This window comes from Rhinolophus hipposideros (assembly GCF_964194185.1).
Source record: "Rhinolophus hipposideros genome assembly, chromosome: 4".
Classification (NCBI taxonomy): domain Eukaryota; kingdom Metazoa; phylum Chordata; class Mammalia; order Chiroptera; family Rhinolophidae; genus Rhinolophus; species Rhinolophus hipposideros.
In genome coordinates this window covers 49,976,382-49,999,190 of record NC_138050.1, presented here as the reverse complement: position 1 = coordinate 49,999,190, position 22,809 = coordinate 49,976,382, and the positions used below count along the sequence as shown (strand labels likewise).

At 41.1% G+C, this 22,809-nt stretch overlaps 1 protein-coding gene across 6 annotated transcripts in view; it reads right to left on the bottom strand.

Annotated features, from left to right (window-relative positions):
• The window catches only part of CSGALNACT1 (chondroitin sulfate N-acetylgalactosaminyltransferase 1), a 299,253-nt gene that overhangs the window by 35,598 nt on the left and 240,846 nt on the right, over positions 1-22,809 (bottom strand). For all 6 annotated transcript variants that reach the window (XM_081045538.1, XM_081045539.1, XM_081045537.1 and 3 more), the window contains one exon: positions 3,668-3,884. In XM_081045538.1, coding sequence (XP_080901664.1) covers positions 3,668-3,884 — 217 coding nt within the window. The remainder of the gene's footprint in view (positions 1-3,667; positions 3,885-22,809) is intronic.

The following is a 22,809-nucleotide window of genomic DNA, read 5'->3' as shown; positions in this document are numbered from 1 at the left end:
TTCTCCATGGTATCATTAGATCCATGAAGAATGTCTACAGAGTCTTAAGGAAAGAGTCTCCTAAGTCCGGCAAAGTTGTACTTAAACTATAAAGATAATAAGTAGACATTCTATTCTCAAGCACTTAAGACTCTTCATGAAAAAATTTCTTGACCATGAAGTCTAGCCAACCAAGACCTTACGAATGAAGAAGCTGTGTTGGGAGGACAGGTAATGAATACACTAAATCCTCTTTAATATAGGAACTGTGGTGCAAAACCGGATGTAAAGGTTCCAAACCCTGACAGGGTAAAAATAATAGATAGCTAACAAAATTGGAAGACGAGACGTAGCAGAGAGAGAAAGTATAACTGTGTTGATTTCCTCCTCTTATTGTAATGTTTCAATCAATCCAAACTGCAATTAAAATGTGTAGTAAAAATACATAATAATTCCAATCTTTTCTGTTTTGGAAAATCACTTTTTTAACTTTAGAGGGCTCTCTTAGGAACTAGTACCTCTTACAGCAGAGAAACATTTTCTTAAAGATCAACAATTTCTTCGGTTACATGTCAGATTATCTTTTACACATTTAAGTAAAGTAAGTTTTAATTTTTAATTTAAAAATAGAATATATAGTATATCTCATGTGATAGTAATTATTCCTAGGTAGCAAGTTATTCTTCTATCTGCATATATGCAAAGAACGAGAATGGTGTTCAATTAATATTAAAAATGGTTAATTTGGGGAGGCAGGGCCAAAAGTGAATTTTTAAACAATTGATTCCTTGGTGTGTTGTATATTGTTTAAACATCTTTTAATATCTATGTATACTTTTACAAACTAAAAAGTCATGTTTAAATTATAAAAGCCCAAGATAACTTTCATTGAATATTTAATGAAACATAAAATATATGTTAATTATATAGAAATTTACAAAATAGAATCTGAAAGAAGGAAATAAAAATCACTCATTGTGCCATCTTCAATGCCAACCACAGTTAACAGTTTCCAACCTTGGGTTGGATGGGACTTCATAACCATAACATCAAATGTTTAATAAATAGCCCCTTATATTTTCTTCCAATACTTTTTATGGTCATATTAATTGCACTTAAATATGTAATTGACCAGCATTCACTTTGGGTTTGGTGTGAAGTAAGAGTTAAACCTTTTCTGCTTTGTTTGGTTAGTTGTGGTAAAGCCATGCACTGAGCAGTCCATTCTCTGCTGGCTGATTTGAAATGCCACTTTTATTGAATTCTGACAGAATTAAATACCCGCAGTTTTGAGTACTCTCTCTCATCTCATTGTTGTCAGAGACCTCAACACACTCAGAAACCCCTAGACTACAGAACAAACTCCCCACTCAGCCTTCTGCTCAAACATCTTCTGTCATGGGAACACTTGCATGGGAACACTGTCCCTCCTGTCTCTTTCTGCTGTAGCTTCTAACTCTGTATGGATGACTAGATCCTACTCTCCATGAAGGCAAACACTGCATTTCCAACTCATCTTCTTAGCCTTACATTTAGTCAAGTGCCCAGCATACACACAGGCTCTCTAAACATCCCACCCACCGAACAAGTCTTCCCACCCACCCTCTCCTGCCTATGTGCAACAATCCCAAGAGTGAAAGTCAAGAAAAAGGCTCCAGGATTTTTGTTTGTTTTTAAAACATCATTTCACCATCTCAATTTTGGAGACTTGTAAGCTAGTAGGTTTACTTTTTTCACCAATATTTCCCTTCTAGTTTTATTCCTATTGTTAATTATTTGCAATCCTCATGACAGTAAGACAATAAATAGCCAGTCATCTATACTGAAGAGAATCCTGCTATTCCAGGCCCCAGAGTCCTATGCAGAGGACTTGGCCCTTCACTGAGCAGACATTCCTTAAGGGCAAGCACCACTTACCAAGCCAAACACATCCAGAGACTGGCCTACGTGCTGAAGCAAATCTCAGGGCCCTTAATCTGGCAAGCTCTGGGCAGCTTCCCAGCCAAAGGAACTTACTATAAGCTAGTCCTAGAAAGACCTAGAAATGGGCACACCAGCTGCTTGGAGTAATGATTTGACTTAATGCCTAGTGGCAACCACAGGTTCCATCCCTCTTAGGATGTACTGCTTAATCAACAAGTGGCACTCTGCCATTCCAAAGAGAAGACAGAGAGAGAACATAGAAACATCAGAGAAAGGCTGAGAGAAGCCAAAGTGACACAGACACTTCAATACTGGAGCCAGAAGAATACAGCCTACAGTCAAGTGATTGTATCTACAGGGGTATTCTACAAACTGGGAACAAATGGAAAGACTGGCCTACCCTATTCTGCATGATAGCACCACTAAGGGCACAACTCCTGAACCTGGAACAGAAAAGACAAAGGGAGATGTGATACCTTTCTTCGCATACTTGAAAGGCTATGATGTTTAAGAGAAAATGGATGTGTTCAGTCATTTCTTCAGAGGCTGGAACTAGACAACTTGGGTAGAAATTTGAGGGCGGTGGACATCAGGTCCTAATAAAAGTGGGCTTTCTGTCTAGAGCTGGTCAACATAGAGGCAGCCTACCTTGTGAAGGAGGTAGCTATCTAATACACGCACACCACACACACACACACACACACACACACACACACACACACACCATAGAGTACCGTGTGTCAGGAATGCTATCAAGGGATTCTGAACTAAGGGAGAATTTGACCAAATGACCTCCAAAGGTCTCTTCTAAGACTACTGGATCCTGACCTTAAAATTTAATTAGAAAAGGGTTACTCTTTAACTGTAAACATTTTTAAAAGAGTATGTTTGTTATCCAGAATTTTAAGAAGTATCAACTACACTCTTATACTGCACATTACTGGCTTTTAATAATGTGAATTCAATGATAAAAAATTAAAAATAAGTTCAACCTTCCAAGATTTATAATTAGACGCATATGACTTTCTATCTTTAAAACCAGCTATCTAAGCAAGTCAGCTGATTAACCTCAACCTCAGTAAGTGAATATTAGCCATAATAGCTTATAAGATCCAACATTGCACAAGAGCTTAAAGACACGCATATTAAAATAACAACTACATTACTGCATCTGAAAATAAAATCCTACTTAGTCTTTTTGAGTAGTTACACAAATGAGTGCTTGGAAACTTCTTGGCACAATTCTTAATTTAATCTCTGAAGAGACAGGTTAAAATAAAAAAATACATTCGGATTCAATTCACTCCAGCCGCTGATAGAGCGGGACAGCAAATGAAGCCAGTCCAGAGCTGAGGGAGTACATCCTCTAGCACAAGTCCCTGACCACGTGGGCGCTCACCTCTGACAATCTGGGGGATGACCCAGTTCACTGATGAAATAGCATGGCCCCTGCTGTCCTCAAACCTGAGCCCAAACTCAATTAAAACTGAACACAGCAGGCAGGAGGCCATCTATGCAGGTCCTGATGAAATCCAGTCCTTCCTACTTTTTACTTCTGAAGGTAAATGTGCTTATCTGGCAGCTTTCTAATTGCTTTAGGGAAAGGCAAACGCAAGTGATAAACTTTATATGAAGAAAACAGAGTTAAACAAGAAGAGAAAGGGGCCTTTGTACTTGGCCCGGGAAATGAGAGAGATGACGGGAAATGATACCAGCATTTAACACACGGCACACTGGGGAAGATAGACGGGTACAACAAACAGACCTGAAATTCTGCATGAACTGTCGGAACTTGTCCACCCTCTTTGCCAGTGGCACAATAACGTTGATAAGCATGTTGGCCATGTTGAGTTTTTCTTTTTTTACTTTCATGATAGGTCCAAAGGGTCGAAACAAGACAAGTCGTCTGAATTCGTACTTGTGGTCCCCTTTGAACGTGAGCTCGTACAAAGTGCCTTTATCCTTCTCTGTGCGGTAGATCCCTGTTAACATAAACACAAGAGAGAGTTGTAAAAGTTAGCCTTAAAAACAACAAAAACATAGTTTTCCAATGATTAATGAAACATTTGTATATGTAGCTCCATTTAATTTCTCATAAAAAATGTTATTAAAAGAGAAAAAAATAAAAATGAGAATAAAGATTGAATTGATCAGTTGAAAAAAAAATTACCCTTGTCTGCTGAGGGTTTTAACAGCTAAGATCTAGCACAAAAAGCCTTTTTTAAAAAAAATTGAATTAAGATTAAATCCCTACAACTAATAATTATTAGAAAACTCCAAACGCTCCCTCCCACTTTAAAATTCCGAAAGAAATCAAAATACCATTCATTTAAAAATCACAGCTATGAAGTCTTCATAAAAACATGGGGAAAAGTTTGTAACATTGGGTACAAAACTGTATTTAGAGGCATCAAAGAAAAGACTGTAAGAAAATATGTCAAAATAAGACTGGTGATGTGGAGTAGGGTTATATATTTTTTCTTTTCTGCTATTATCTACACTTTCTGCAATATGATTGAATAATCATTATAATTATTACATTTATTTAATTTTAAAAATGTGTTAAAATTATCATAGAAATTATAGCCTTTTCAGATGAACTGTCTATACTAATCTATTCAGGGCCAGTCCCATGGGTCATGTAGCCCTCTGGAAGCTCCTGGAAGCATTAAAGAAGAAAACACATAAAATACCCAGCACAGTAGCAGGCACACATTTTATTTAATTTCATATCACCTTCCTGCCTCTGAGAAGCAACAGAGCTCAGCGCCTCACAGCCAGACTAGTTGGAAAGTCTATTTATGACTCCAAACTGTGCTACACTCCATGGCACTGTTACTGAAACACCACACACTCTCACTTGTCAGGTTGAAGATGTGACCCAGCATCTCAGCTCAACTCTCAGGGTGAGCCTCCCGAGGACGTGACCCGTCAGAACTTCCCTACACAATCCTCGGACACCTGTGCTCCAATGCCTTCCCAGTAGCACCAGTTATTGTTGGTGTTTTTTCTATAATCAGAACACAAAAATAAAATTCAACAAATCACCAGATAAACGTCCTCATCTCTTATCTCCGATCTGCCCTGTTTTCTATTCCATGTCTCTTCCTTCCTTTTAATCCCCAGGTTAGCTTGAATGCACCTCCCAGTCTTTGAGTCGCTACAAAGGTAAATTTCCAGGGAAAATATCTGCCTATGGTCAGATACACTTTCTGAGGTGTCTCACAAACCACTTCTCTTTTTTTCCTCATCCTCCCTCCTCTTCTCTTGTGTGGGAACTACAGGTCTTCTTTACAAACATTGCCAAGTTCTCTTCTCTGCTCTTTACCTCATAAGAGCTCTTCATCCTATAGCCCCGGTTTGACAGCTTCTTTGATCCTGTTCAGTTTGGATCTCCTTCAGGTGCCACAAAGAGGAGATTGGTACTGCGAATTTTCACAGTGTCATTTCTCACTGCTGTCTCACGGGCCTGCCTGGAGATTCAAAATGCGCCAGCCGCTGGCAGTGGGCACAGGTGATTGAAGGACTTGAAGCAGAGAGTTACAAGGACTGAGTCCTCTTCTGAAGCCTTCATTACTTCCCTGGGTGACAGGGCATACTGCTCAACAGCCCTCAAAGTCAGGGAAGCTGACAGAAGTTTTGCTGAGCTCGTGTTGGAACGAGAGTCCCTGCAGGGGCCATTCATAGAAGAAAGGAGGGGGTTCATTTCTTAAGAAGCTCAAAGAATGTGTGTGAAAATGTGAAGTGGTTCCCTTCAAAGCCTGTTAATTCTTTCAGGCAACTAGTACTCATTGAGGAAACAGGCTCTTCCCCACCTCTAATGTGTTTACAGCAGCAGCGGGGTAAACCACCAACGCCCGGCGTCCACATAAGGTTGTGCTGAGTCACAAAGGAGTCGCATTTGATAACAGCATTATCTGAACAACCGAAATAGGCCTTTGGGCTCCGTGGCTGCGCCTTGTCAAGTTTCTGTTATTCGGAGTCAGCAAGCATACCCTCTCCGCGCAGCAATAAACATGGAAACGGCTGCTGACAGTTTAACATGCAGATAAAAATGTACGTGGGCTGGGGATTGTTTATTTTCCAAGGGAGTCATTTTCTTTCACAGCACCAAGATAAGCATCATTACGTTTTCAAAATCTCAATCCACAGATTTGAAACTACAGATGGAAATATACACAAAGCCATCTCAAGAGATGGACATCTATTTATAAGGAGCCCAGAGAACGTAATCATTCTTATTAATAATGATTGCTATAACTACGTAAGAATAGCTATCTCTGTGGAGCAGGCGTCATCAGCCCAGTGTGACAGGGAGCAGCCTTTGTTAGTGGTTCCCAGGCACGGCGTCCTTACTATCAGGAAGGCCAGGACACCCAGGCCGATGTACACACCACAATTTCTGCTGCTTTCTCATTGTCTCCACATCCTATGCCTTGAAACAGTTGTTATGCAACTTTTTAGCATATTTCCCCATCCTCTGCCTAATTAAATTAATTATGTCTTAGAACTCTGATTTTAGATCCCTTCATTCCATCTATTGCAAGTAAATTATTCAAAACTCTCTTGCAACCTATGTCCACTAAAACCCACACCCAGCCATCCGCCCACCACACCCACAGGCACATGCTCCCACACCTGCACACACACAGCACTCTGTCTTCTTCTAACACAAAGGACAACAACTTAAACGGACCCTATGCCTCCTGGAAACCTTTCATGGTAGAAACACCAAAGGACTGACAGAAAGGGGGGTGAAGCATGCTGAGGCAGGAATGGCTTCCAGCCTGTAAGCTGGCAGGCACAGTAGCAAATGTGAAGCAAATCAGCCACACAAACACCTTCCTTGTAATGTTTTATAGGATGGTATTATTTTTAGGCGGTGTGCAAATCAAAGATCAAAATAGGAACTTTAAAGCTAGCTTAAATTTTGGTTTAGACACCCTAACTGCATCCTCTTTTCTCTTCTTTCCATACTTACTTTGAGTTTTGTGTTTCCGCTCTCTGGGCAGGCATCCTAATGTTCGTCTTGCCTTCCTCAAGGGGGCCAGGGCCTTGGATGACCAACTAGGTGGGGACACCTTCACGTAGCCAAGATGTGGCTCCATGATTTGCTTGCTGCAAATGTCTATTCCTTTGGGAGACAAGGAGCTAACCGGACACAGTTGTCCACTCTACATACTGTCTTCAACGTAGGACCTCACAAATCTTGATGCCAAGGGTCAAGGAGGTACCACTCTTTACCCTCACATCCTCAGCCTCACTCAACATGCGTGGACACAGGTGTGGCCAGCGCTGCACTGCTGAGCCCAGAAGTGCCTCCACTTTCATCCCTGCCTTTCCTACTCCCTACATGGAGCTAGGTCTCCTGGTCGGATAACTGCAGTCTTCTGCTGACCCATGGCCCACCTCCAGGGCCCAATCCATCCTGCACATACCCTGTGACCCTTAAGACCCTTAGCCTTCCTACAGTACTGCTTTAATCCTGCTTCCCACTAGCTCAGGAGCCCTCACCAGCTTCCCAAAGCCTACAGAATAAATACCATGGCCAGGCTTTAAGACCCTCCATAGTCTGGCCCCAATCTACTGTCCTAATTGTAGATTTTGCCCCTCCCTGCCTCATGTGAAATCTGGGCTCTAGTCAAGCTGATTTACACTGAGCACATACAACTACTCTTCCCCCAGGAGAAACTGGAATGCTCCTACAATGCTGGTCAGGAATGTAAATGGTGCAGCTGCTGTGGAAAACAGTGGCAGTTCCTCAAAAAGTTAAACATAGAATTATCATATGATCCAGCATTTCCACTTCTGGATATATACCCAAAAGAAATGCAAACAGAGACTCAAATAAGTACTTGTCCATACATGTTCATGCAGCATTACTTGCAGTAGCCAAAATATGGAAACAACCCAAACCTCATCAACAGATGAATGCATAAACAAAACATAGTAGATATATACAATGGAATATTACTCAGCCTTAAAAAGGCATAAAATCCTGATATATGTTACAACATGGATGAATCTTGAAAACATGCTAAGTGCCAGTCACAAGAGGACAAATGTTGTAGGATTCCACTTATATGAGGTACATAGAATAGCCAAATTCATAGAGATAGAAAGTAGATTGGTGGTTACTAGAGGCTGAGGGAGCAGGGAATGGGGGCTTAATGTATAATGGGTACAGAGTTTCTGTTTGACATGATAAAAGTTTTAGAAATGGGTAGTGGTGATGGTTACACAACAATGTGAATGTACTTTATCCCACAGAACCGTATACTTAAAAATGGTTAAAATTGTAAATTTTATGTTATGTGTATTTTACCACAATAACTGCTCTCCTCTGAAAAGGCCTTTGTCAAGATACTTTCCCACCAGTCTACCGTTCCCCCTTCCACCCTTTCTAAATCTGACCCTCCTCCTTTGGGAAGATTCCACGACACTCTCAATGCAAAGTGATTGTTCAATCCTCCAGACACTTTGGTCTTAGAGCTTTCAAATTCTTCTCTGCTGAACTGCTGTTTTGGTGCATGAGAACATGAAAAGACTTTAGCGATCATCTTCCCATTTTACAGATGAGCAAATTGAGACACAGAGAAGTTGTGATTTGCCTGTGTTCACCGAACGTGTTGATGAATGACGGGAACATACCCTCTGTGCAAGAGTTTACTCCCTTTCATATGCAACATGAGTAACTCAGAGCATAGAAAAGAAGTAGGAACATGAAAAACAGAAATCAGAATACACGATAGAAAGTCTGCAGTAAAGACCACTGCTCTTAGCTCCTTTAACCACAGATAATCCTCACATCCACCTTAGCACTTTTGTTTTACTTTCACACACAATAGTGACAATTAGTTTGTCACTAACTGATAGTCTGTAACACATTAAATTAGTAAATTTTGAAAGGGGGAATTTTCATGAAAAATAAAAATTTCTAACAAGAAAAAAATGAGTAAATAGAAAAAATAGTCTGTAACAGGCAGAAATACTGACAGTAGTAAATAGTGACAGGTCACCTCCTGTCAGCAGAGGAGGAGGCAAAACATTATTTTTAAAAGAAATTTAAATATCTGACATCATTTAATATAAAGAAAAAACACTCCACCCATGTAAATTGCCTTTGAAGACATCACTGTAAGAGTACATACTTATTTACTCAATTATACTCCAAGAGCACATTCTTCTTAGCTGTTCAAGAAGAGAAGCAGAGAAATACTGAGAAAGATTTTACTCCAAAATAGTAATTTTACTATTTTACTGTTTCAGTTATCTAGAAAATTCTGTTCAGGTGGAATATCTCATTCCCAGACCACATGAGATAAATGAGACTTCATTACAGTGCCATCCGTTCTCAGCTCTATTTTCTTAGAGAAAGAACAGTGTTTCCCCGAAAATAAGATCAGGTCTTATATTAATTTTTACTCCAAAAAAATGCATTAGGGTTTAATGGTCAGGGGATGTCATCCTGAAAAATCATGCTAGGACTTATTTTCGGGGAAACACAGTAGTAGACGTTGACATTTGTGAAAGCAATGTCTTAAGACTGTCATGAATCCCCAAATGCTCACGTGCTATAAGGTCCATAATTTCTTTCCATTAAAAAAAACAATACAAAGTAACCACTTTAAAGCTTTTCCTCATCTGCTGGGCTATAGAAATGTCTGTATGCAGCTTTCTCCTGCATCAAAGTGCATCACTTCATAGAAGCTTCTGGACATGTCCTGACTCAAATTTATTACCGTTGCCAACTTTCACTAAACCTTTCTTTAAAGCAAGGACTGATGTCCTTGCTGAAACAATTCATGAGTCGCCTTTACTTATCTCTACTTTTTGCATTTGGTGTATATTTATTCATGCCATAGATCCAGGCAGACTCATTCAACACTTGTTTCTCAATCATCAATTTCTAAGAGAAGACCCTCACTTACTTAGAGTTCCTCCTTACTACATTACTAGTACTAGCCATCGACTTTCTTTTCAGAGCCATTTTCACCCCACAAAACTATAACCTACCTATCACTCCATGAAAGCTTTCAGTACTGAACAAAAAGCAGGATGTGAAGGCGTGTTATGATTCCTGAGCAGCAGTGGGCTGGGCTCCTCACCAAGAGACTCTCCAACCTCGCACGATTCATATTCACTTGACATGGGTTTTTTTGTCCTTATTGATTTTTCTTGTGGCTATTACTTACCGTGGATTGTGTTCTATATTACAGATATAAAGATGAACATGATAAAAATCACAGTGCTTTCAGAATTCACATTCTATAGAGCAAGGCAGGTAGGTAAACAAAAAGGCATCAATAATATGAGAAGTACCTAAGACAGTCTGCCCAAGGTGTAAGGGAAGAGAGAGGAGGGCGTCTCCACCTGCTGGAGGGTGAGGTCAGTTTGATCTTGAAGATATGTCAGCAGCACTGAAGACTGAGTGGGTGTCTGCCAAAACTACAACAGCGGAGAGGGCATTCTCCAGGAAGATAACAGCACAAGGAAAGATACCGAGAAAACAAAACAAACAAAAACCAACCTGTTATGTTTGGCAAACTTGAGGCAGTTTGGCAAGGATGGGGTGCAGAAGGTAGGTGTGGGAGAGAGGTGGGAGCTGGAGCTGGAAAGTCAGTTACAGCACCACGCCGGCCCACAAAGCAAACTGTCCTACAGAGCAAACTGCCCCGGAGCTGAGGGAGCGTGGTAGGTCTTTAACAGGGGAGAGAGGAGATCATTCCAGCATCATTACCTCTCAGTGATGTGAAGCGGGGACGGACGACAGGGAATGAGATCAGAGAGCAAGGTAAAGCACAATAATGATTCAGCAAGAAATGATAAGGCAGGAGAGCTGATGAGAAGTGGAAAGAGCTCGAGAGAACTTGCTTAGAAATAGGATGGCAGGTGAGGGCAAAGAAGAAATTAGTGTGACTCCAGTTACAGGTAACAAAAGGGTTTCGAGTTAAGCTTTAGATGCGCTAATTTGAGGAGCAGCACGAGGAGGTCTACACCTCAGCAGATAGGCCTTTTTTAGACAGAGTAAGGAGCCCCGAGCCTATAATAAAATGAAGCTGTGGGTGTGGGTCAGGTCAGCCAGGAAGGCTGCAGAATGAGAAGAGGGAGCCCAGGATGCAGACGTGGGCGATCCCAACTCCGAGGGTGCAGAGTGTATAGATCCTCAGAGGAGACAGAGAGGTCTCTGGCAATGAGAGAAGCACAGAGAAAGGCAGGAGGGAGCAGCACGGAGGCCTCCGGGGAGGAGGGGTTGCGACAGGGCAGCTGTTCCGTCAAGGTTAAGTATGACGAAGACAAAACGGGCCACTGGATGGCCAACAGGAGATCACAGGTGAGCTTACAAATAATGGTTTCAGAGAAGTGACAGGCATGAAGCCAGCTTCAAAAGATGACGAGAGATGAAGTGGCAGGAGTGAGCTGAGTGAGAACTTTCATTTCCTTGAAGTCAAGTTTATTCCTCCTTCAGGACCTTTGTCTGCCCTTACTTTCCCCTCTGCCTGGAATGCTTTCCCCTCAGGTCCTGGCATGGCTAATCCATCTCCCCTTTTAGGTCTCAACCCAAAGGCCACCTCCTCCAAGAGGCCTTCCTAGTCTTACTCTCTGAAGCTTCCCCCTCCACACCACCCCAGTCACTCTCTGTCACCTCTTTCACATTTAGTCTTTTCATCACACGTTATCTGAAAGTATTTACTTATCCATCTATTTATTACTGCTCCCACCACTAGAAGGAAAGCTCCATAGAAACCAGAACTCTGTTTCTCCAGGCCTAGTGAGTATCTGCTTCACAACAGGAAGGGTGGGAGGGACGGAAGGAAGGTGTTCCGCTAAGAAGGGAATGAATGCAACAGAGGAACTTACAGAGTTAACAGTGTTTTCTTTAAAAAAAAAAAAAAAAAAACATTGGAAGAAGACATAAGTCCTTCATACACTGAGAGGCAGGAACAAATAGAAATAGATAATGAAGATATAGGGATGGAATGAGAAAGTGAGAGGCGAGTGGAATCTACACTCAGGGAAGGACTTGGTCTCGGACAGAGAAGGGTCACCTATTTCCCAAAACAGGACAGAAGGAGGAGTGCAGCGTTAGAGATTGTGCAGGATTGAGGCAAGGAGCCAAAGGAGCACATGAGACCGAACGCTGGTTAATTTCTCAGTGAAGCAAGAAAAAGGCAGCGCTGAGAGTGAGCTTTAGGGTGGGGTACAGGCTTTGAGAGGAGCAATGAAGGGCTGGGATGGTGGCAGTGAAGAATGGGAGTTGGAGCCGGGTAAGGACGTGGAAAGGAGTACGAAACAGCACAAAGGCACTGCTGGTCTACACAGCAAACACGTGTACTCACCTCAACATGTACATTCACAGGGACTTTCCCCCAGCAGCACGAGAACAGGGAAGGGAGGAGAGAAGACAGTGACTCACTGATCTAGGGCTGGGCACTGCAGAGAAGCTGTGGTGCGCAAGGAAATCGGAGCTTGGGAAGAAAGTGGCTGAAGGGAGATACAGTGGGGTCCAGGGGACGGAGGAGTAAAGCCTAAGGAAAGGCAGGGTCAAAGGACTCGAAATGGGTCAAAAGGAGAATAAGCAACAAAGAGACTGAAGTCAGAAACAATAACAGAAGGCACAGGGGGGGAAATTTCAGAGGATGTCTAAGGTTAATGAAAAAATGGGGCTCTTCCAGGAGACAAATAGGTCCAGGATAGGGCTGCCCTGGAAATCAGGCCTCTGCACTTTTTTTTCCCTCAGTGCTCTCGTGTTGGCCTGACCAGATGATATGCTGCTCAAGACCCCAACTACACAGACACCTTTGTCAGCCCGAGTTGTTATTCTTCAAGGATAGCGGGCTTCTATGAAGAAACGGCAGCTCTCTCTCGTTCCATAAATTTACTTTAAGAAACCGATGGTGAAAAATTACACGGACTAGACACCTACCTGAACTAACTAGAGTTTAAGAGTCTAGACAGCAGTGGAGGAGACGGAGATAGAGAATTCTGTAGAGATTCCAGAACAAACATCTGAGGAAGGGAAGTCAGAGCAGCCATTATCAGGGTATGTTTCCGAACAGCTGTGAAACTTCCTCTCAAAACACTGTGGGACAGAACATCCAGGATGTTGTGGGAAAGCAGAAAATTTAAGATATAGGCAACAGCAATGAGCAGGAGTTAAAAGGTCAAAGACCAAGGAATGTGTGTCCACACTATTGTCTTTGGTTAACTGCTGAGCTTGTCTGTGTATAACTACTTAGCAACTTATTGCCAAAATAGAGGCCACACAGCCTAACTGTGTTTACATGACCCCGGCCCAGGTCTACTTCGCAAATATCATCTTAATTCTAAAAAGCCTTCCAAAAAGGTAAGTCATCTACCCATTTCCTTTTACAGATGGGTGAATTGAGGCTTTTATAGAAGTGAAATAAGTAACTTGTTCAAGGTTCCAAGTGGTCGCTCACCGAGTGATGGGCATAATGACTGAATTTAAGAGCATGTCACGGTCAAGCTCTTCAAAGCCATCTTAACTTTACCATCAAAAGGATGTTTATGGCTCCTTTTTCCTTTCTGTTCTTCCTTTCTTTTTGAGATTGAGTTTTGAAGATAGAAGAACATCAGTAAATGTACCTCAGAAGGCTAATTAACTTTCCAAAGTATATCAGAAGTCAATCTTAAAACTCACCTTAGAAGACTAAGAGATTATTGATTGATTCATTGACATCCATTTCCTCATCTTTAAAAAAATTGCGATTAACACCTATTCTTCATAGGGCTGTGGTGAAGATTAAATCAATACATGTAAATATGCAAACCTGGTACATAGGAAATACTCAGTGATGACAGCAACAGCTGCAATGATAACAACTGTCATTACTGTTATTATTATGACATCCCACTATGCTCCATGAGCCATTTAATGTATTACTGCTTTTGGTCACACAGGTCAGGACTCGGGCAAGCCCTCCTCCCACTGCACTATGTATGCACTGGCATTAAATATCCTTGGAAGCTGAATCCAATCACTCATTTTTTAAAGTTGCCACAGTGGATCTAGAGATGTGAGGATTCTTGACATTCTGGTTGAAAGCCTGATGACAGACAAATTAGCATATATAATATTTGACTCCAGGTAATTTTTTAGCAAAATTACAATAGGACTTTTTTTAGCTGTTGCTTGAGTAACCCATTTCTAATGTATAATATCAACTGGAATTCTCCAATCATCGAGTCCATAGCCCTGTATCAGATACCATGTCCTTTTATCTGACTAACTGCCCCTTCACACTGGTTAGCACTACCCTGCACCTTCTCACACCTATACTGCCCCCCAATCATTAACATAATCAGAATAGCCTCCTTCCCGCTGCCGGACAGGCCCAGTCTCCTAGCTTTTCCAGACAGCCTCTGTGCTTGGCCGACACTTATGTCCGAAACTTAGGTATAACCCTGATTATACCACTGACTTTGTACCACCTTAAACAAGATATTGAATGACTCTGGGGTCCTACTTCCTGGTCTTAAAAATCGAATCACAGGATACGTTGAAAGCACCGACATAACTACTTTGTGCTTCAAGGAAAATCATAAGTTGCATCTCTTATAGGCATTTATTTCATTTGACTAAGTCATCTAATTAGTAGTAAGAACTCATTTTAGCTTTACGAATAGACTATAAGATGGAAATCACTGGACATCTGAGGGAGAAATGTGTATTAGTGTGGAACTTTTGAACTACAAAGCAACCACAGCAAACAGAAAAGCAAGAGAAGACTCTGAAGGCCTAGAATATAGGTCACATTGTTCTACCATAATAGACACTAACTGACCTGTACTTGTGCATGCCCATAGAAACAGCCACGCTTTAGAAAATACAGCTTCTTGGGCCTCACACAACCCTATTAAATTAGGTCTGAGAGCTACCTTTTGGGAACCACTGGCTTACTCCAAACTGGTGCAAATGTTAGGTAGTAAAAATGAAAAATTAGCCATTGTAATAAGTAATAATGATCCATATCAACCGAGTTTCTGATGAGAGATAAGCTGCAACCAAATGCCTGCAAAACACACATTATGACGAGGTTGGATCTGTTCTCCCCATTGCTTCTGTTGTGGTCACAAAAGGGAGAGGAACTGGTGGTATCACCAACCTGGAAAAATTGAGTGCAAAATACACTTTTAGACCCCAATCCTTTTTTTTTTTTTTTTTTCCGTCTTTGAACACCTATGTATGTCATACTATACAGAAAGTTTGGTGCTATGGCCTAAACCCTGAGAGTATTTCACATGAAATCAGAATAATGTACCATTTCTTGCAAACACTCATGGACCGCAAAGGCAGCAAGTAAAGGCAGGATGATAGTGAATGATGGGCTATGCTTCTGTTAACCTATTAACGTACTCACTCATTCACTCAACAATCCCTCAATAAGCATCTTCCATTATTGGTAATAGACTTCAGTAAATAAAGACAAATAAAACATGGGCCTGCCCTGGAGGACACAGACACAAAAATGAGCAGCTATAGCACTGAGGTCAGGGTCAGGGCTGCTGATCAGAAACCCCTAACCTTGCCTGGGAGATTTAGGGTTGGCCACCCAAGAGACGCAAGTCGCAGAGATAAGTTGAGGGGGAGGAGCTCGCAGCAGGCAAAGGCAAGAACTCTCCAGGCAGCTTGACCAACATATGAAATAGTGCACGACAGTACAGAGGAAGAATGTGGTACATTCAGAAAACTACAGAAGTTCAGGAAGGCTTGGAGAGGGGCCTGGTGAAGGACATGGCAAGACATGAAGGTCCAGGCAGGTTCAACATCTCAGAAAGCCTTGTGAGTCTCGCTGAGGAGTCTTACCATTTACATCACGTAGGTTTTTGTTTTGTTTGGACATTGGTTGGTAGATTTTCTTTCTGACAATCACCACAACTAAAATATAATAATCTGAATCTTAAACTATAAAAATGGATGTTATAACCACCATAAAGTTTTGGGGGAAAAACCCAGAGATTAGATTTCAATTGGAAAAATAAGTCCTATGCCACACTTTCTCTGTGTCCTTTGAAACACAGCCTTGAACGTAGACGCACACCTCAACCTGATCCCCAAGGGAAAGCAGAACATATAATAAGAGTGTAAACACTGTTTTTCCTTTGGGGTGAAAAGCACACTAGGAAACAACTTCAATACTGACTATTGGGGGGTCTGAGGTTTGTCAACCCAACAGGAACTTCTTTTTAATATAATAATCTTCTCAGAACACCGAGCTGTTTTGGTCATGCTAAACCGCTGTAAAGGTGGCAAGTCATACAGTGACACCTTGTGTAACAAAGCTAGGAAAAGGTATTGTACAGACAGTCTGGCCCAGGAGAAAGAGAGACTGAATTTCAACTCCATTCAACCATTAACTTGCTCTATTACTTTCGACAAAGTCAATTCTCAAAGCATCAGTTTCTCCAACTGTACAACACAGGCACTAAACAATACAAACTCACTATGCCCATGAAATAACAATAAACAAGAAGAAACACAATTGTAATCTTCAGATGATGTCAGCAACTGCCTCTATAAAATTCTTACAGTAACTTCAGAACATCCTAAAACTGATGGTGTACTACTGACGTATAAAAACAATTCCACAAGATATCAAAACAATGTGGTCTATGAGAAATGTAGTTTTCAGATGACAGTTCAATATAAGGAATTCTTCAAACTTAGAGAATTATATGAATAGGTAATATTTAACCTGTTTAGGTAGAACTCCCTAAAATTTTTTTTCAAGTAAATCATGACCCCCAAAATTATTTGACAAGGTTCCCTTCAAGGGGAAGAATCTATATCCCCTCCCCTCAAATACGTGTGAGTGGGCTTGTGACTGCTTTGCCTAAAAGTGCACAGCAAAGTGAGGCAGCACCCACTGTGTTTGCTGGAACATTTCCTCTTGGAGCCCAGACTGCCATGTGGGAAGAAGAATGCTGTGAAGACGCCATGCTCCAGGGACGGGCCACATGTAGGCGCTCCAGTTAGCAGTCCTGATCCTCACATCATCACAACCCAGCTGCCAGATCTGCGAGGAAATGAGCTTTCAAGTGATTCTAGCCTCCAGCTGTCGAGTCACCCCTAGCCTTTTAGCCTTCCCAGATAAGGCCCCACACGTGCTGGAACAGGGACAAGCCATCCCCACTGTGTCCTTCCTGAATTCCTGGCCCACAGAATCTGTCAGCATATAAAAATAGTGATCTCAAGGAGCTAAATTCTGGAGTATTTTGTAATGTAGCAATAATAGCTGGGATATCAGTAACTGATCATGGCATGCTAGCAATGAACAACAATGAATGCAATGCGGTTCATGAAGAGTCGATGCAAACATTCATAGTCAGTTACTGTGCTTGTGGCATTATCAGTATCCTCTGATGACGCACTAGCCATGTGCCAGAACATAAAGCTACCCAACCTCTGCATGGAGTTGGGCAAAGGGAGTTTCCCAGATAGAACTAAAAGTTTCCTCAGAAAAAGGTTCTGGGCCCACCAAAAACATGGACAAACGGGCAGCTGAGACCCCCAAATACCACTCAGTTGAGCACGGCTGCAATAAATTTAGCCTAGAAAACTTTTCAAATAAATGATATTAAGAGTTTTGGCCATATGATGATATTAAGATTTTGGTCATAAAGTCACACAAATAAACAAATACCCCTTGGTAAAGTACCCACTAATACTTATTTTAATTTAATCTCATGATGAACTCTCTAAAATAAAAATGTAGACTGGGTATGTAAATAGTTAATTTGGGAGACATAAACTCGAACATACCAATAATTACCTTAAGTCTAAATGCTCTAAATACATCACTTAAAAGGAAGAGATTGGCAGAGTAGATTAAAAACAACAATAACAACACAACGCTTGACTATTTACCAAAAAAAACCCCTCAGTTTGATCCAACAAATGACACAGGTATGTTGAAAGAAAGGGGATGGAGAAAGATAGACAATACAAACATTAATTTTAAAAAAGAGTTGGCTATTTAAGATAAAGTGGACTGTAGAACAAAAAAAATTTACCAAAGACAGGAAGTACATTATACAATGATAAAAGGATCAACCCACCAGGAAGATACAACGCTTAGGCACCAAAAAACAGAGCCTCAAAATACATAGAACAAAAATTGACGAAACTGAAAGGACAACTCCACAATCATAGTTGGGGACTTCAATCCCTTTGTGAGAAACTGATACAACTAGTAGACATAAAATCAGGAAGGATATAGAAGATGAGAACAACACAATCAACCAACAGAATCTAGTCAACATACACAGAATACTCCACCTAACAATAGCATAATACACATATTTTTAAGCACCCATAATATTTTGTGATATGAAACAAACCAACAATTTTAAAATAATTGAAACTATAGAGTGTCCTCTGATCATACTGGGCTCAAAGTAGAAACCAATAACAGAAAGAGAAGAAAATCTCTAAACACATGGATGTTAAACAAGACACTTCTAAATAATCCATATGGTCAAAAAGGAAGTCTCAAAGAAAATTTTAAAAAAATACATTCTACTAAATAGATAACTTGCTATATAAGGTTGTTAGATACAGAAGAGTTGGTATTACTGGACATCGAGTAATTATCATTTTGAAACCATTGATTTTAAGTCATTTTTCTGACAGTGATACACAGACCTGTTATCTGTTAAGCCATTCACAACAAAAGTATGAGTAACTGTGCTTGAACGTTCTAGAGTGGTGCCTGGCACAGTATAGGCGCTCAGTAAATATTTGTTGAATGAATCAACGCTTGACTTTCTCTCTGTGTGGACTCTCTGCGAGGCAGCAGATAGGAGAACAGAATCCAGAGCCAGGGTGCATGGGCTCAAGTTCCAGCTGTGTAATCTTGGGCAAGTGACTGAAGCTTTCTTTGCCTCTGTGTCCTCACTCACAAAATAAGAATGACAATAACAAAAGACCTATGTCAGAAGACCGTCGTGAGAATTGAAGTACATATATGTATATCACACTTAATACACAAAATATTTTAAGCACTCAGTAAGTATTAGCTAGCATATTATTTGGGGGTATGGGAAAAAAATTCAGTCTTCCCCAAAGAAGGTCATGCACTCATTAAAGAGAGAGGGGCAAATATATTTCACAATGTTCCACAAAGAGTGTCACCATTCTCAGGGACGAGCCCCCTGAACAGGCATAGGCCCAAGAACCGTTATTTGTAAGGCTATACTAGCTCTGGATCTTGATTCCCTTAAAGCCATGGTTTACAACTGTGGCTGCACACTGGAATCACTTGGGGAGCTTTAAAAATACTGATGCCCTATTCTGATTTAATTAGTCTGTAGTGCAGCCTGGACTCCCCCAAGAGATTGTAATGTGCAGCCAAGGTTGAAAAGCACTGCTGTAGGGAACACAATTTCAGTGCTTCCACAATCTAGTGATTCCCAAATGGAGGCAAAGTCATTCACAGGCAGTCAAGGGGCACTGGTCCTCTGCAGAATGATTCTAGGAGTTAAATAATGACAAAAATAATGCCTCCCCTTTCTCCACCACTGAATTGCTCCATGGCACTAAATTGCATCAGTAAAGGAGCATTAATGTAGCAGAGACCTAATGTGACAGAGGTTTTTATCCCTTGGAAACCAAATAATCAAATAAAACTGGAGCGAACAACATAGAAATCAAAAGAGCCTCAAGCCCTCTGTGCTTGTCATTCTCCTTGAAATGACCTTAAGTACACTGTGCCACGTGTGTAACAGTAATGATCCTGATAAGTCCTGGTTTTCCCTGTTATATAAAATCCATTTCAGGTTAGTGTTTAGATGGTGGACATTTCTATAAGAACATGGAGAGAAAATACTGGGAGCATGCGGAAACCGTGAAAGCCCAGAGAACAGCTTATTTGATCGTGTTAAAAACATGGACTACAAAGAGAAAAACCCAAATGGTAAATGGTCTTATGAATGACTGCTGTTATGAGATGTGGATTGTGATGATATAAAGAGATGGAATTGGGAAGAGATATGAGGAAATATTATACTTCGTGACAGAGTCCCTTCCGGGAAACTTGTGTGAAAGTTCTCTTCTGGGCCCAGGGTGCCATCCATTACAATAAAGATTGTAGTCCTCACAGCTGCCACTGATACAGAATAAGATGCCTCAAGGGCTACAGCTACAAAGAAAAAGACTTGAAACTCTGTCCTCCTTTGTAGGAGAGTCTATTCTCCAAGTACACCATTGGGAAAGGTCTCAGAGAACTGAAAGACTCAATCCATGGTGAGAAGCAGGGTTCTCAAAGTGTCATTCGTGAGCCAGTGGTCCAAGTGCCCTGCAGACTGGCCTTTGGTTTTACCAATGTTAGTAATTTGATATAGCTGTATTTCTTCTTCTTTTTCTTTCATTATTGTTGTGTGTATATTCTGGATACTTCATGCATCATTTTTCTCATGAATTCTGTCTTACTCTCGTTTATATGCTTATGACATCTTAGCTGTAGTACTTAAGGCTTATGAAGAAATCTGGTGCCACACAAAAGGAATACTGTTCAAAAGCTGTTAAGAAATGCTGTTATAACCAGGCAAATATCCAGAATTAAGGGACATCTGTGCAGATGCAGATACAGAAAACATGAACAGTTAGTGTTACTCATTAAGTACCCTCAGAAGCTGTGAGATTTATCCAGGACCTGAGGGAGAGCCACATTTCCTGACTTAGGTTAAAAAGATTCCTGTCCATGAATAAGACCAATGCCTATCTTCAGGAAAGAACTTTTCCCTGCATGCTGGGACTCTGAAGAAACCAGTTGTGATATAAACAATGGGATGACAGACACCTCTTTGCAGCAGAGCCCCCAAAAAATCATTCTCAATATGGTAGGTAGACTATTTTCAGTCTGCATTATAAATAACTACATGAATGCATATTTTAGGGCCTCCTTCATAAATCCAATTAGGAAACAAGTAGTGTATTTTATACAAACATAGCAAAGTGCACAGATGCAGAAGCATCCTGGGAATCTAATTTTCAGAGTAATGTAATGATTTGGAGTGTCTAGCACTGAGGAGTAAAATGAGGATTTATAAAGAATGGCTCACCTCTCTGTGTTTCACACCCCCGCCAAGCCTACCCCAGCAGTGAGTGATCTGTGAGACAAGGAGCAACAATGACAACACTGGGAGGAGAAAAGAGGAATCTTTAATTCCTCTTAAATGGGGAGACTGAAGTTTTCACAGAGTGCCACGCCCAGGCAAAATCAATGCATCCCACCCCCGCTCTCTGCTGCTCCGATCTCCCAGGCGAGTGAGGGACGCCAGGTCTGTGCACTTAGCCGGTTCCCCTGCATCAGATCATCTCCCTGCACAAGTCCCTAAAATGTTCCCCACTATTGGAAACATCAAGTTAACATTCTTTTTTCCAAGGTTTAAAGGCTGTTATTCGTGGAAACCACCAAAGTGTCCTTCCATAGATGATCAGACAAAGAAAATATGGTACATATATACAAGGAATACCACTCAGCCATAAGGAAAGACGAAATAGTGCCATTTTCAACAGCATGGATGGATCTTGAGATTACCATGCTAAGCAAAATAAGTCAGACAGAAAAAGTCGAGAACCATATGACTTCACTTACATGTGGGATATAAAACTGAAAGCAACAAACGAACAAGACAAACAAAAACTCATAGACAAAGACAACAGTTCAGTGGTTACCAGAAGGGAAGGGGGAAGAGGAGGGTAGAAGAGGGGAAAGGGGGTAAAATATATGGTGATGGAAGGAGAACTGCTTCTGGATGGAGAACGCACAATGTAATATATAGGTGATGTATTATAAAAATGCACGCTTGAAACCTATAATTTGACTAACCAATGTCACCCTAATAAATTTAATAAAGATAAAAAAATAATAAAAAAATAAACAAAAGCTGTCATTAATCAGACACTAGCCTTAAAAGTTGACAGGCTCTCATGTGCAGTTAATAAAATCACACTCTTTACACTCACATCTTTCTCCTATGCAGCCTTGTTGACCACTGCTCCAGGCCGCTGGGCCCCTCTGTGCCCTGGATTTTTGCCCTCACAGTCTGCCCCACATGCCGGGATGGCACTTCCTAATCACTGCCCAGTTTTTATCTTCATGCGTTTACAATGTCTCATTTTCCTGACTAGAATAGGGATTTGATCTTTTCAAATCTTTGCTACCCCCTACGAGCTAACAAATGGGTAGACACTTAGCAGGAGCTCATTGAATACACTGGACAGGTGTGACCTTAGGGGTTGTAATGAAGTCGGGGATACAATGTCACAGTTCTCTAGCTAACTACCCCACTGAGGACTTCAGCAAGGCCACCTAAGCTCCCCTTGACCCCCAAATCACAGTACAGGGCAACATCCAAGTAGACTTTAATATCACCCTGGGAGAAGAGAGTGCAAAACTGGGGACGCAAATACATTTTTATAGTCAAAACTCATTTCTCTATCCTCAGTGCACAGCAAAGCAGCTGGAGCACAGAACGTGCTCAGTGCATGTCTGCTGTGTGATTATGCACCTGTTACCTCACTGGACCATTGATGCCCTAACGGCAATTCAGAGTTTAAGTCAACAAACATGTGTTAACCCTTTCTTTATGTGCAAAGCTAAAAATTATGGAGATATGGGGATAAAACAATATTTTCTCTTCCTAAGTAAAGTTTTTTAACACACCTAGAAGGATTCAGAATAATTTTTGAGGATATCAAAATACTGGCAGGAACAGTGGGGAATCTTTCTTTTATATACACTGCAGCTACTGATCAGACAGAGGCAAACACACTCGTTCACACATGAGCTGTTTCCCATGTCTTCTATCTCTCTCATTAAACACAGACACACACACACACACACACACACACACACACACAGCCTGACCACATACACA